The sequence below is a fragment of the Ooceraea biroi genome, chromosome 4 (assembly GCF_003672135.1).
Source record: "Ooceraea biroi isolate clonal line C1 chromosome 4, Obir_v5.4, whole genome shotgun sequence".
In the NCBI taxonomy this organism is placed as follows: Eukaryota; Metazoa; Arthropoda; class Insecta; order Hymenoptera; family Formicidae; genus Ooceraea; species Ooceraea biroi.
This window is the reverse complement of record NC_039509.1, coordinates 468,804-484,842: the sequence shown is the minus strand read 5'-3', so window position 1 is coordinate 484,842 and position 16,039 is coordinate 468,804. Positions and strand designations below refer to the sequence as shown.

Below are 16,039 nucleotides of genomic sequence, written 5' to 3'. Positions count from 1 at the left end.
TCGTGCCCAACTAATCGACAACCAGATTTAAATCCTCACGTATGCTCCTCAGAAAGAATCTGACCGTACAATAGCACACAGTATGCATTAAATCTCAACTGAATTTTATACATACTTTATCGTTTATGTTGAAATAATGCCACGACGTATCAGCTTAGATTATATAGAAAAAAGGAACGGCAGTTTCAATGTTAATAAAGATGTATGTAATTTAGCTCAACGCTTCTCCAAGATTCCACAAGATTTACAGAAGAGAATCACAGGTCTTTTCGTGCACGAAATAATGGATGCGTTCGCTCTGAACGACTTTAAGCGATGACCACGTACCACGCTCGTACCCTCTCGTTGAGCCACGGTGATGGCTTATCAGTCCGTATCTTGTACAAACACGTTCCACCTGGTCGCGACCCACGCCATTTTCTACCGGCGCTGCCCACGTTGTTTCGTAACGTTTCGAGACCACTTTATCTCACATACGCTCCGTCTTTCATCTTGCCCTCCCCCTCTGCGTCGATAGATGGACTTGATGCTTCTGTACATTGGTAACCGGGAGCTGATACACCTCGGTGTAATTTCGGTGCGAAGGCAATTTTTCACGCCGCACGTGAATCGATGTAAGCGTCACGCTTCTGCCATTACGTTTATATCGAGCAATTTATCTCGCCATCATGATCCACAAACATCACCGCAGATTCTACCGGATCCATCGCAAAACATCGACTCAGATTACAGATGAACGCTGCCTTCCTATTTTCACGGAACAGTGCGGAGCTCATCGAGCGAATTGCGGGAAGATAGGTGCTGATTACAGCGTTCCCGATATAGACTCCTTTCACCTCAAATTCAGGCTTCAAATCGAGCAGGAAGAGAACGAACGTGCTGAAATCTTTGATTCTTTTGACTTTAATCATAGCGGCAGGTGTCGATCATATCAAATAATTGATTAGGTACAATATTTTCCATTGACGACCCCATCTTTTTGGGAAACCAATTTTATCGATCATTTTCAGTTCCACGAATGCCAAAGATAGCGAGCCTTGGGGTGTGCGGGTTTCATCATTCGAAGTGCATAATAATAATAATTTTAGCACACGATGATTTGATTTCGGTTTTGGCGAGACGCCCGTTTCAGCTAATTTCCCGACAGGGCTAGGACTACGTTAATCCTCTCAGGGAAGCAGGCTACCGTGTAGACCAGCCTCCATCGAGTGTCCCCGGGTTAAGGCGATCGAGTTACTTTGAACGTGGAATTTCGCGCGTAGAAAGAGCCGCGTCCATAAACCGGGCTTACGGCCCGCGAAATGCCTGGACGTGCTTTAATATGATTTAAACCCACCGCCGTACCGGCTACCGTGTTACGATCGCCGGACTTCTCTCGGCGGCTCTTTCTCTGTCGTGGGCCATCCGACGGCACCAGTCCTTGAGGAGAGGCCGCGGGCACGGACGAGAGCGAGAGAGAAGGGAGAAGAGGGAGAGAACGGGGAGATACCTACACGCGTGCGTACACGCAAGAAAGTGGCGTAAAATACGCAGGCGAGGCACGGGTTTTTGCCAGCACTGGCCGGCCGATCGCCTTTGAATTTTAAACGTTGTTCGCTCCGCGAAACCCCGATGAAACTCCGCCACGGTTCACCTGCAAATACGACATTTTCTTGTTCGCTTCGACGAAGAATATTATATCGTACCGCAATCTTTTATTGACCAACATAATACATTTTCCCTAAAATATTTAGGTTTGCATTTACTGACAAGCACTGAAAGATTTTGACATGTTTGACTTCTCATGCTGTCGGATCCTTTCAAAATGTTATTCGAAGCGAAACGGAAAATGTCACGACGTGCTCTCCCCTCAGCGGCGTTTCGTTTGAGACGATTCGTCGAGATGAGAGAAAGATCTACAGTTGCGAGGACAGTTGGCATTGTGCACCTCGTTCTTGATCCTTCGCACTCCGCTTCGTCCCTCTCTCATCCCTTTCGTCGCTTTGAAGAGGCCGACTCGGTGCGGGATGGTCGCGGGCACGGGGCAATCCGTACACGGGGTACCTCACTGCGGGGCCCTGCGCAAAAGTGACAAGGCACCGGCAATTATAACGGATGGCGCAAAAAAATGGCGCCGTGGTACGGATGGTTAGTTGGCCGACCGGCCGAGTCGGCTACCGTTTCTCTCCCCCTTTCGCCAGCAACCTTTAGGCACGTATATCAGGAACCCCGATGATTAATCGCGGGTATCACGGTAAATCTCGACCGCCGGCTCCGAGTCGGCCGAATTTGTTCGATGCCGGCACTCGGAATGAGGCGGCAAGATGTATACGCCGTTGCTAATAAACAAATGCATTAAAACGCGCATATAATCGCCAGGGCCACAAGTCCAAGCGAATTAAAAAGCCTAACAAATCTAATATAATTTTTTAAACTGTGCGGTACGACAATGACCGAGTATCTCGCTTTGTTAAAATTTGTACTTTAATACAGTCGAATTTTTTTACTCTAAAATAATTCCAGTTCTTTTAATGAATAAGAGAAACTCGTTCGCGCATGAGATAATCATCATTTCATCGGGCTTGTAGAGCTTCTACGTCGCACATGCGATTAATTCTGATCCTCAAAGAGATCCTTTGGAATTATATTTGTGGATACGCGTCCGAGAGATGCAATCGTAATGAAGAAACGAAGCCTGCGTTCGAGCCCTTATCATTAAATCACGAACGCGAATCAATTATGCGCAGTAAAAATATCCAAAATTCAACCCTCTAATCAACGCGAGCAGCACGCGGGTCGGTTGTAAAGCCTCTAATTACAATATTGCCATTTAAGCATTTTATTTAACCATTATTGCCGATCGACTCGATCTTTATAGCTTTTCGCGGAATTTCGAAGACGCTATAAATAATCAGGAATAACCTTGCGACAGAAGGTAGTAATTTAATCTCGACATTGTTCAACGTGATTAATTACTGCTCGTATAGCGGAATGAAGAATATCGTAAAAAGGATTAAATAATAGCGTATGCACACAGAAAGCGTACTGTGATGTTTCTTTGTGTTCTCCAGACCTTGAATATATAAACTTCTTTTCCGTTGAGCAATATAAAAGTATTAAGAGTCGCGCCAACCCGATTTTCGAGTTATATGCAAAAATATTTGTATTTAATATTTCATAAAAATAATTTTAAATAGCAGATATAATTATAATTGTCAAACTTTTTATATGAGGAAAACTTAATTTCCTTTTGTTAAAGAATGTATTACTAAAATTTAATGCAACTTGTGCGAAATATGACATGTAATTAATTTTATACGTACGCGATTTAAAACTCTTGAATTACTGCGTTACTTTGATTACGACGTGCCATCTCTTGTGCTAATCCTGTAGACAAGATGATGTTACACCTTATTTGAGGGCTTCAGCATCAGCTAGATGTCTCTAGTTGCTTCAGCACACTCATAACTTTTGCTCAAAATTTTTCAGATTTAGTAGCTTCAATCTTGAAATTTTATTGAAGACTGCTTTAATCTTTGATTCTGAGCAATTATTATAGATTTTATTATTCGAATCGTTGGCAGAATTCTTTCACAAACATGAACTTGAGCAACTGTGTACAACATGGCTGAAGCAGCGGTGACCGTTTTCGCGCCATTTCTATGCTAAAGAACGCCTGAATGTCCTTGACATCTTCAGAAATTTGTGAAACCGACACGGATCACGGGATATAGTACTAACAAATGTAATAAGATTACGGTGCTATAATGGAACAGCCGGCAAAACGATTCAAACTCACGGAGGAATCCACTATCGCAGATATTGCATCATCAATCGGTAAGTCATTAGGTTTCTTCTTATTACAAGTTTCTCTAATTGTTTGATATCAGGAAAGCCTAATAAGCAAATATAATCGAGAATTCGATTTTGTAATTTTCAGGTCATGTTGAAATAGATAAGTTTGTGTTAGTTCTCACTAGGGATCTCGCTTAGGGATTTTTTATGAATATGTACCTAGTAACTTTTCTTGTTTACATTTTTGTAACGTTCGTCGAAGAGACCGTTCGCACAAGCAGAGTTTATATCATGTAAAGTTGTGTATTTTGCTATCGATTCAAATATACAAGTAAAAATTCAGTTATGTGAATTTCCTGATTATCCAATGTATTCTTTCAAGCTACAATAAATTATTCGTTAATATTCCTTGCTAAAAGCTCAAGACTGACAAGCAATAAAAGGTATGTTTGTACAATAAAATCATAATCTTTATGTTTCAGATCACATAGCCAACTCTCTGAAATCTATAAGCGAGAGTTACAGTGAGCTCTTAAGGGTGAACAAAACCGTTGTCACGTATCTACGAAATGCTGAGAAACACAAGGACAATTATAATATCAATTTAGACAGCACTGTAACAACTTTGCAGCGTACATCCATCGAAGAAACGCACTAGTTAGTACAATGATCGTATTTGTGTCCAATACTTGTACTTAACATTAGAAGCCTTCTGTTGTAACATGTGTGAGTGATGTAAGTATGTTTCTTAATAAATATACATTTAACTAACATTATAAATTTAATGTGTGGTAAATATACGTAAAACTCCAATATTTTTATCTGCATTTATTTAATAACATAAATAACAAACTGCATCTTGTCGTAATAATAATGTGTACAAGATTGATAAAAATAACATTGATTAATTTTGGCAATTGCCTCTTTATTAGATCCTTATCATAATATTCCTTAAATATGTGTAATACTTTGATAAAGCATCATCTTGAAACTAGGAAAAACTACATCAATCTGTCTGGGGATGGAACTATAATAAATGTATTGGCGTTTTTTTTTTTCATTATTCAAGCCGCAGAGTAGTATCCTTCATCACTGCATCATTCCGTGTATCGCGAGTGCAAGAACACCGAATGTTGCAGACGTCACGATTTGAACAGTTTGCTCAAAGATATTATGGATTGATTTTGAACATTCCGATATTGTACGTGCGTTAATTACGCATTTACATGTTTTGAAAAGATCATTTAATGCTTAATTATAATAATTACAATTACGAACGTATTCACACACACGTTCGAAAATTAATACTAATAATATATTACTAAATTTAAATAATGCATTTTGGATTAAAATAAAATTAATGATCGAATGTGATTGGATAAAACGATCGCCGTTTCAGTTACGAGGTATCGAACCAACGAGAAAACTCGCTATGTTACTTTGACATGAAAGTTTACGAAGCAATTATGGATGCATTTTCGCAGTCTTATAATCCACGCGTCCGTCTTCCTTCGCTCGTCCGAGTTTTTGTTACTAGTATCTATTAAAAAAATACTTTTTCAGGAAAAGACGTCTAGTATGTTCAAAGCAATTTCCTACAAATAAAATACTAATTTTTCTTTTTCTACCATTATTTTTGTAAAAGTAATCTTTTTAATAGATATTATTTAAAAGCTAACAGTTGCAAATGTGGACATCGCGAAGACTGAAGATGTGACGACGATAACGACGACCATAATGTTCCTTAATGCAAATTTCCGTGATGTCTTGAACTTAGCATCATTATATCTTTCTTCATACGACGCGTAGAGCATAAAGAAAATTTTCACTATATAATTCGCTATCAATTAAGCCTATTAGGAACTCAGTTGGTCTAGGCGTTGCTGAGATAATTTCAGGTGCTCTCAACGCGCGCAGATACATGGTCGACCTTGCCACTTGCGGCTCAATTACGTATGCACCAGGGGCAAGACAATACTGAATCTCTTGATTCCGGATCCTCCTTGTGCTTTCTCCTGGGATCCGACGGGTCCAACGGGATTATCACGGGTGGCACGTTTTCCGGCTGACGATTACCGAAATTGTAATTTGAACCTTTCGTGGGTACGAATCTGTTTACCGGCCTGTTTATCGGTCCACATCTGGAACACATTGGTAGTTACAAACGAATAATTGCAGGGCGTAATCTCATGCCGGGAACCGGAAGGTGATAGGTGTAGAACATCAGCACGCACACACATACACACTATATCGTCTTTACCAAGTTCCATCGAATTATGTTGCTTTGTGTCGTTACCTCTCAATGATCTCTCTGAAGCGGCAATCGTTAGTAGGATATCAACATTCCACCTTCAAACTTACATCATAATGTTAGTTATCACACATGATTTTAATAAAGACGCATAGATGGGTAAGAAGATTGTCGACAAGCGCGAATGGTCTTCATCTGACGAGGAATGTTAAACAAAGTTAGAAAAGAAAGTCAGCGACCTCGGAATGATCTCGCTCTCGCTTGTGCGGAAAAGCTGGGCAAGATGTTGAAGGAAAGCGCAGACACGCGGGAGACGCGGGATTCACGCGTTGGGGAAACGATGCACGCAGCTAGGAGCGAGACTTGCAAATTCGTGCAGAACGAAGCGCCGAACGGCCGAAACAGGTTCACTGTATTTCGATGAATTAGGGTGACAAATCGGTGCGTTCGCGCATGGCTTACAAGTCGTGATAAAGTAGAGTGCAGTGAGAAGGAAGGCGTTTTATTCCTTTAGTAGATCCCCTTAATCTCTCAGCTCACACCTGCACGTGTTGTGGTTGAAGAAGTATCCGGTGCTGCACTCCTCGATGGTCCTGCAGGAGCAAGAGCAGAGGTCCCCGTTCCAGATCTTTATATCACTCTCCTTCCGGCACTTTTGCTCCTCGTCGACGTTGCTGCAGGCACACCGACAGTTATGCGGTTCGTAATGCTGCTTTTCGGTACAATCCTGCAACAAAGTGGCACGTGGTGTGAATCATCGCCGAAAAGAATGTCAACACTTTGCTTAAGCACAGTTAAATTTCGCTTCCACCGCATTGACATACTTTACACAATTAGCTTCGCGATCAAAATTGAATTTGAAAGAAATATCGCAGAAACATCAAGGTAATTTTAATTAAAGCGCCCATGAAAGACCACAAACAATTATTTAATAAATTGAAACGTTCCTTGGTACTTATATACTCTTTTACATCTACGATGATGTAATATCTCGTAATTAATTTCATAATTCGAAGGATAAAAGAATGATTCTCTGGATAGCCTGTCACATATGTTTCTAATATGTTTTCGTGCATTGTCGGAGTACTTGGAAGAGAAGTCGGCGTGCTTTTCAGCTGAGCAGCTGACGTGAATCACTCTCGAGTGGCTGCTCTCATGTGCTGCTCGCGTGAGGTGTGAAACTTGCGAACCGCGCGGCCCGGTTAAGCAGGAAGGCGCCGATTATTCGCCAATTATCAGCTGTCCTCAAATTACCTTCGCCTTAATTTTGCAGTCGCACTTGCACTTAATGTGCTCCTCCAGCGGTACGATCTGCCGGCCTTTGTAACCCAGTTCCTTCACCGACGCCACAATCACCTTAAGACAACAGAAAAGAATGACGTTTGACAAGGTATACTGCTTCTCCTCGAGTTGGTTGCTCATAATAATAGGCGCGTGTTTCTTGTTTGTATTCCTCAACTTGGCGACTATCGATTACCATGAAGTTGCGGATTTCCGTGGCTGTTGGTTGGCACGAGAGCAGAGAGGTACTGCAACAGCCGCCGCATCTTGGGATCCGTGTACAAGATGGGAAGATCATGGTCGAAGGATCATCATCCAATTTTAGAGAAACGGGCTGTAGCTCGGGTATGCAATTGGCCGGCGTAGGTACAATCGCGCTCGTTCTTTCATCTCCGCCGAATCTACCTGAAAAGAAATATCATTAATATACAGTGTCAAATCTGGTTGCAAAAGTTTTATTTGCATTCTGCGGAAGAGACAATATTCTTTGATTCGTATGATACATCAGAAGCTTTTTGTTACGAGATAAGTGAGATGTTTTCTTCTGCGTGTTCCGTGTTGTACTTGCGTGAGAATTTAGATGAGATAATGACAGAGAAGTATTTCATCTTGCTACGGCAAATTACGTTAGTAAATCAAATAATTTGTTGAAAAAATAGACAGAATTTTAAGATAAATGAAATTGTAATATGTTTTAGAACACGAAGATGGTCGACGAACGTGCTCAAGCAATCTCGGTTGCAAATTGTTATTCCGTGTTGGTCGATGATATGTTTCCAGGTTTTAAAGATTACCTTGCAAAGCATGTGACACTCAAATGGTTCGGACAATATATCAAGGGACGGAAAAACGTAGCTGATTTTATGTTGTCCGATAAAAGAAAATCCATCCACAAATTTCATAAAATTATGCCGACTTCTAACATCACTTGGAAAAAGTCATATCGGTGAGAATAATAAAATTAATAATACATTGTGAACTCATTATTGTATCCATCGACAATGCTGTCAAATTTGATAAAATCCAGATTTTTTTTATAAAACTTAAGTTGTATACAGCATTTACACATAAAACATATCTAATAATAAATTCTTTTAAATATTTAACGTGTATGCTTGATAAAAATGGCTTAATGCTTTGCGTAGGAGGAAAAGACAGTCTTCAGATCAAAACACTGATGTTAAAGAAGCAGAGGGTGATATCTACACGAGCAATTGTTCTCGTCAAGAAGCTTCGTGCGAGACTGAAATGCCAACGACCCACGAAAAGACAAAAAGTTTCAAAAGATTCAAACGGTACCAAGAAAGCGATGCAGAAGACACGGACTTGATGCAGAAAAATTGCGATAGATGTGACTCTCTTAACAAAACACGTATGAACGTATCAACGGTTTGCAATTACGCGGATGATCACGTTTGCAAGAATAGAAATGATACGAATGCAACTACCGACTTGAATGACGGGTGTTACGACCTTAACGAGGGCGATCTCCGTAATCTTTTCGAGCTCGAGATTACGTCTGAGACCGTCGAGGAGATACAGAACATTAATAGGATAAAATTGAAAGAGGAAATGGCACCAACTATCAGAGTCATCAACAGAGAGCGCGACCAAGAAGATAGACCTGTTGCTGTTGCTGAAACTGGGACGACAAAGTATCTGGAGGCAATCGGAAAAATAAGTTTGTCATATGTAGACATGCCAGAAGGTAATAATATCATATTTTAATAAAATTAAAAAATATAAAATTATAATTTATACGTAAGTAATATTTTCAGTCAGTGACAAATGTTAAATATTGTTTAAAAGGCAGATCTATGATTGTAATAACTTGTAAATGATACAGTGACGAAATATTATGAACTAATAATTCCAGATTCTACGTTCGGGCATTATTGGCCGAGATGTATAAAGACCTGGAAACAAACGTGCAAAGTGCAAATCGCATATTCAATCCTAACCGTTGGTAATTCATCAAAGACTGCTAAAAAGAACGATGTAAACGTTCATTCAAGTCATCCTACCATGGTGCAACGTGATGTGGAAGAAAAGGAAAAGAATACGGAAAAGGATATGGAAACACAAGAAAGAAATACAAAAAGAGATACGGAAACAAAAAATAAATTACCATGTATAGAAGAATTTATCCGAGCTAACAATACATTGATTCCAGATGTGGATTATTTCGGTGGATACTTGAAGCCCGTAAATTTTTTTGATGATCGCAAAGAGTTTATAGAAACTTTCGAGGCTCAAATAAAGCAAGATAATCCCGGCATGCATTCTTCCGTACGTTACGAGGGGGATAAATTAATTTTTGTTTATCCAAATAAAGCGTCATTTCATGTTACGTATCAAATCCACATGATCGCTTATACAAAATTAAAAAGTAAAAAAATTCAGAAAGAGGTTAAAGGAAAAGAAATCGAAAAATAGTATAAGAAATATGCAAAGAGACGAATGAACAGTTTCAGGATGAACCTATTGCACTTCGTACTTACGCATTTTGATTCGACGATGCAATCTTGTAGTCAGATTTAATCGGATACGCTTCAGCGAATTTTTACACGTAACAATGGGAAACTATTTCCTGCGTTAATTTTAGAAACCGTTTATCTCGCACAAGGAAAAACATTTTAAGCTCTTACTTTTCACTTCTTTCATTATAATGTAGCGCGTTTATATCATTTTACTATATTTTTATATGCACTAAACTTTTCTCGAATAAATCACATGTAATTTTTAGATAATAATTTTATAATAATTATATATCATGCATGTACTGCACAGATATTAAAATGCATACGATTCGCATTGTCTCTTATAGGATGATCTCAACTTACACTGATAAGCGTTTGTGTAAATAATAAAACACTCAAGATACCGCGACGACTTAATTATGTTTGCTTAGGTGGAAAATATTGATTTTATCACAATCGCAATGATTTGATTTGTTAAACAATTTTTCTATGATTCTATTGCCTCTGATTGCTTTGTAATGCGTTAATATGTATGTAATCACACAATATTGAATGTAACATGATAATAATCTGTATTTATATTTCCTTATTTATTTATTTCTAGTAATCACATTATAGATTTATATTAAATTTCATTCGATATTAAATCCTTAAAAATGTGCTTTGTAATAATAATGATTTTTATTTTTCCGTTTTAATAAATAAAATTGAATTTGCAATGAGAACACCTAATTTATTTGTTTGTACATTACGATTGATTTTCCTTAAGATTATTATAATCTTGTGATAAATTATACGTACTATTTAACATGAACGACGACGTGTCGGCATGTGGAACACCTTGAAGGAGCTGCAGAAATTCGTCCGATGATTCCATCGCATTTAATCTATTGGCTAGATCCACTGGAATCTGAAAAAAAAATTATTAAATAAAATGTGTCGGTGCAGTTTCTCTTCATATATACTTTGTTAGAAAATTAGAAAATAATCTAATCAAAATCTGATAACGATACGTCATACGATTAAGATCGATGTGAACGATGATGACTAATAAGACAGAAAAGTCGAGTTCGTGATTTAGTTTGAAATAATCCTTACTTTGGTATATAACTGGGAGAGATTTCATCAATTATCTCAAAAAGTTTAATATTTGGCATCTGCTTAGCGACATCACAAAAGAATAGCGTAAACGTTTATGAAATTTCTGTTGAGAAAATAATGATTATTTGTTGTTTCATTAGAGTTGTATAATTAAGGATCTTGCACCAGCTATCCCGGAAAACTTAACGCATTAGCAGAGGCAAATTTGAAATGAAAATTACTAGTTAGCTCAGTTTTTACAACATAGTGTACAAGATTGAGAGGAGACGAAGACACAATAAATTTTAATTATTTCGTTCCAAGATGCAATCTCATAAATATTAAATAAAAGGATAAATATAACGTCAAATCCTTCAGTCGGGGTATTCCCAAGAATAGTGAATCATCCCGTTCGATCGCGGATACTTGCGTGACTAAGGAGAAAATCATCTTGGAGAAGTAAATGCCGGTCAATGATCCATATTATCTGCGAAAATCTTTTTTTCGAGAAAAAATAATTCGGGGAAAAATTAATTAAATTCAATCCTTTTACTATTTTCTATTCAAAACGAAATAAATAAAAAATTTCTAGACAAAAAGAAATTGCATTGCTTCGTTGATAGCCACTGCTTTGAATGGGTGCGAAATTGCCTCTAGCTCCAGTATCATAATTCAAACAGGTTCCCAAGACGGTCGAATCACCACTATGCTACACAGGTATCAAAAAAGAGCAAAACAGCTCGCAGCGGCCTAACGTGACTCGAGAGCTAAGTATTCGCGTCAATTATATTAATCTACTATTAGTGACGCGAATATCTCACATGTTCGTTAAATTGCATACCCATTTGAAAAGCGAAATCTATGACTCATACGTCAAAGGATAATCTTCGGTTAGCCGAAACTCTATAATTTTAAAATACTTTACAAATATCGAGTTTATCAATGATGCTGCAGAACTTCATGATTTTCTCGAAATACATTTGTGCTTTATTGCCTGCAGGGAATATTTGAAACATGTGTGAGTTCATAGACGTGCAACGGTGCTGGGAGTACCGCCTCTTTAATTTCGAAAGAAATATTTCTTCAGCTGATACGGGTGCGAACGCGGTTTAAAACTCGTTGGTTTTGGAGAACAGGTTGCGCACGTGTTCTACAATTTGCATATCGAGTAATATTCCACGCTCGTACACAATGTAACTTCTAGCAATCCTTGGTGCGAGAAATCGTAGTGTCCCGAGCAGACCTGTTCTAGGCACGGCTGTCACATTCCACTGAGTTCGAACATTGCAGGTATTTGTAAATTCCTCAAAGAATGGACGAATTCGCGATAACTCGACCCGGAATACCTTTCGTCTTTTCTCACCGATGAAAATCGAGAGAGAGAGTACGGTTCCGACCTTGCCAGGAAGCAAGGCTTCGCCTTACATTTAACGATTAGGCGCCGTTATGTTTTATTAATCGCAACCTCGATTTCGCTCCTGACTCAGCTCTGGTGACGACATAATTATCGCGCAAACTAATGACGACAGTTGACATTAAGGATTTCTTCTAAGCGGTCTGTTTGCTCAATTGTTGCTTTAATTGCACACCAGCTCATTACTCGCATATGCCTAGAGTTTTCTTATTATTACTTTCATATTACGTTTCCTATGCTGTTACTTTTGATAAATTGTATACGTGAAGATGTAATAAAACTCGATTATCGATCGGTGACGATATCTAATCGGTCAATATTTACACAATTGCATGCACAATGACGTATGATCGGTTTTACATGGAGTTGCGGGGAACGTGTCGGGAATCGCAAGCGTGTCGTGCACGCGCGTTGCGATTATTTCACCGGCGATATCCTCGACATTGATAAATCCGGCCTTCGACGTCTTTCGGTCTCTGTGGTCTTGGAAACGAAGGTGTTGCAACGCGCATCGTTGCCGTTAATTTACTAGTCGTTCTTCTGTCCTTACAACGCACACTAGTATGGAATTAAAAGATCTCCACATTACATGTCGACGGGACGAAAAACAATCTTACTAATATTTGTTATAAAAAAACACTTATCATTGCTTGAGTCATTTTTCAATATTAGCGTTTGACTTCGAGAATTAATAGTTTATCATGATCAGGTTTATTTAAAATGAAATATTAATGAATCGATTGAAACTTTAAGTATTAGATTAATTCGCATCCTTGAACACAGCGAATCCATCATTTTAATTGAATTCAGCAAAATCAAAAGATTAATGTGTCAATTTACCTGCGTATCGCCGTCTTCCGCGGACTGCACCGTAGGATTGTTCCGCACTCTCGAGTTATCCGATCCAGGATAGATTATGTCGTCGTGGAAATCCTGAGTTTTGACTTGTCCCAAGATGAACGTGCCTAATATGCAGATGATCGCGAAAATAGATATTTTCACGCTGAGACATCGCAGATACGCAGCTGATTCGTTGTTCACGTACATCTTTCTCGCGATTCTTTCCGCAACTTGTCGATTCCTTCACTCCTCGCGAACACGCGAGGTCGGCGCCGGTGCAATGCGACAAAATCACAAAGCCGTTTCGCTCGTTGATTGTCAAGGCCGTACAAGTAGTTTCATTCACGGCGGTCTCACAAATAAATTACGAATCGGGTTTTGCACTGCGCTACAGGCTACGCGATAAACACACGACGATGCACACCTGACCTGAGTGTGCGAGCCAAGTGCTCGCGTCGACTGATGAAGCGTGTCTCTTGCTTCTCGCACGGGCGAGTGAGCGGGCGCGTGGCGCGCACGCTCGCGCGAAATGGAGATAAGAGGCACGATTTTTTTGCAACATTGATTAATATCGCAGACATTTATCATCGCGAAAAAGTTCGATCCCGAGATAACTCGATCATCATTTCCTGCGATAATGCGCTTTTTAGATAATCTCGGCAACGAGCTCAGACATGTCGCGATCGCACGTCTTCACTTTTTGCGTTGTATCAGGTGTTTATGCGTGTAGAGTTGTCGGATATCTAGGCGGACTGGATTCTTTTTGCGTTCTCCGTGATATCAATTTTATCGTAGCGAAACAACGTAAATATGATTTCCTGTTTTGTCATAAATATGACTTCCTGTTTTGTCATAAGTGTCGATGACACTTCAATTAAGATCTCAAGTCTTACATCAAAATAAAGTCTTACGTGCTTGGACTGAAATTCCGAAAGATTCCAAAGATTCCACTAGAGAAAGAACACAGTAACTTCCGATTATGTCAGCTACAATCTAAGATATTCAAATGCGGTAAGCAGAGATTTTTTCTATACCGAGCAACCTGGTGAACAACGTAGGCGTTTAAATTTGCATGTGAAATCAACTTATTCCAAGATCAGTTTTTATAATGTTACACCTCAAGGTTGCAATCTGCGAGAAATCTTAATTGTCCAATGACGTAGAGAGAAAGAAAGAAAGAGAGAGAGAGAGAGAGAGAGAGAGAGAGACTAGATACTTACATAAAGCGCAAGTGGGACAGAATTTTATAAGTGACTAGTATGATTTATCAATAGTGTTTCCGAATACGAACTAAAAAATTTTTAAACATTTAATTAATATGTTAAGGAGCATATAAATTACGTTGATGGAATGCCAACAGTACCATACTGAAATCAAATAATTTAATAAAATATTATCTGATCGAAAAATATATTTTTTTACATAATTTCCCTATTTTTTACACTTGGTGCAGAATTATTTTATTCTTTTCGCGATATCCTGAAAATATATTCACGGTGCTCGTAAGATAATCTCAGGTAATTTATTTACTTTCGCACAGATAGCGCTGCCATGTTCGTCCCGATGCTCAAAATATTCGCGCGTGTCTCAATACTGAAATCAAATTAATGTATAATTATAAATATAGCAATGTTATTCTTGATATTGGAGAACTCAGCGAATTATTACAATCCATTCGTCAGTTTTTTCATTTGTTGATCATTCGTTTAAACATCGTGAACATTATTTTTATGTTAAACAAGTTTACAATTCGCGCTACTGCCGCGCAATTGTGATTTTGAATTTCACAGTTATGGCTCGCCGTGGCTCGCGTAGCCGCATCCGCGTCGCTCCATATTTTCCGCGATTTAGTGCCTCCAAAAACGTGCATCGAACATAAAGAACTACCGCGCGGGTTTTTCGTAGTGCCGAATATTCGTTCTATATATTAAACTCCACGTATAATTATCGTTCAACACCAATATCGTGACTTGAATATCGCTATTGCAAGTCGGCATTCGCGGCCGGGTGTGAGTGCATACGTGTGTGTTGTGTGCGTGTGGACAGAATTGGGTGAAGTTAGTTTTACTTTATATTCTTCCTTCCTCACCGAGGTGCAGCGAAAGTGCAGCCACTACTCGATCATCATGAATCGTCATATGTAAGTACATCGATACCTATATCTATTAAATCTTTAATATTGAAGTAACAATAGAAGATAGTAGCCATTTTCGCAATTTCAGCAACGTGAGATGCTATTGACAACTATGATTATACATAAAGAATTTTAATTAGATTTGTGGAGGTTATCTGTTAATATCAGAGCCATTGGAAATATAATAGCTCTTATTATTTCGTATTCGAAATAATTGTCCATCTCTTTGGAGGTTTAAGAAAAATTATTTGTTACTAATATTGTTTAATCTCGTTATTGAGTTATTATAATAATATAATTAGATGAAGTATCGTCGGTGATCGAATAACTTATGGTAATGTAGTTATGGCAGTGCCGTAACTAACTTTTCATGTGCCCTGTGCAAGGTTTTATTTTTGGGCCCTTATTTTGTTTTGGGGGGGGGGGAAATAATACAATAATAATAAAACAAATCACATATAGTTATAAATAAAAATATTTAATGTAATTGCACTTTTCTGGCTTTCATTTCAGCAAATTGTAAAATATCAATTGGAGTTGCAGTTTTAAGGTTTTGTATTAATGTCGAGGCTTCAAACTTAAAGCTTTCAATTTCATTTGTAAATTCATACACATTTAAATCTTTGTTATACTTAATAGCGAGATCTGCAGCCGATTTTTGTAAATCAGCAACACTCATCGAATCTAAAGATGAGCCATAGAGAAAGCAAAAATCGTCACAGACAGTCCTTAGTTGTTCATAACGCCAATCTATTTGAGACAATAGAGTGTCAAAAACGCTGTAA

General features: G+C 38.6%; 2 protein-coding genes across 3 annotated transcripts; one reads left to right on the top strand and one right to left on the bottom strand.

Moving 5' to 3' along the window:
- Window positions 1-4,678: 4,678 nt before the first annotated feature.
- Window positions 4,679-13,605, bottom strand: LOC105283581. 2 transcript variants are annotated; one of them, XM_011346444.3, is made up of 6 exons: window positions 13,121-13,604; window positions 10,588-10,696; window positions 7,503-7,711; window positions 7,280-7,381; window positions 6,568-6,752; window positions 4,679-5,915 (listed from the first exon to the last, which is right to left on the bottom strand). In XM_011346444.3, the coding sequence occupies exons 1-6, from the start codon at window positions 13,325-13,327 to the stop codon at window positions 5,720-5,722; spliced, it is 1,008 nt and encodes a 335-aa protein (XP_011344746.1). In that variant the 5' UTR covers window positions 13,328-13,604; the 3' UTR covers window positions 4,679-5,719. The 2 variants fall into 2 exon arrangements, 1 of the variants encoding a protein (XP_011344746.1); XR_894707.3 differs by having other exon boundaries at window positions 5,787-5,915; window positions 6,488-6,752; window positions 13,121-13,605.
- Window positions 7,718-10,506, top strand: LOC105283580. The gene is made up of 3 exons (XM_011346443.1): window positions 7,718-8,252; window positions 8,452-9,014; window positions 9,183-10,506. The coding sequence occupies exons 1-3, from the start codon at window positions 8,014-8,016 to the stop codon at window positions 9,740-9,742; spliced, it is 1,362 nt and encodes a 453-aa protein (XP_011344745.1). The 5' UTR covers window positions 7,718-8,013; the 3' UTR covers window positions 9,743-10,506.
- Window positions 13,606-16,039: the final 2,434 nt, after the last annotated feature.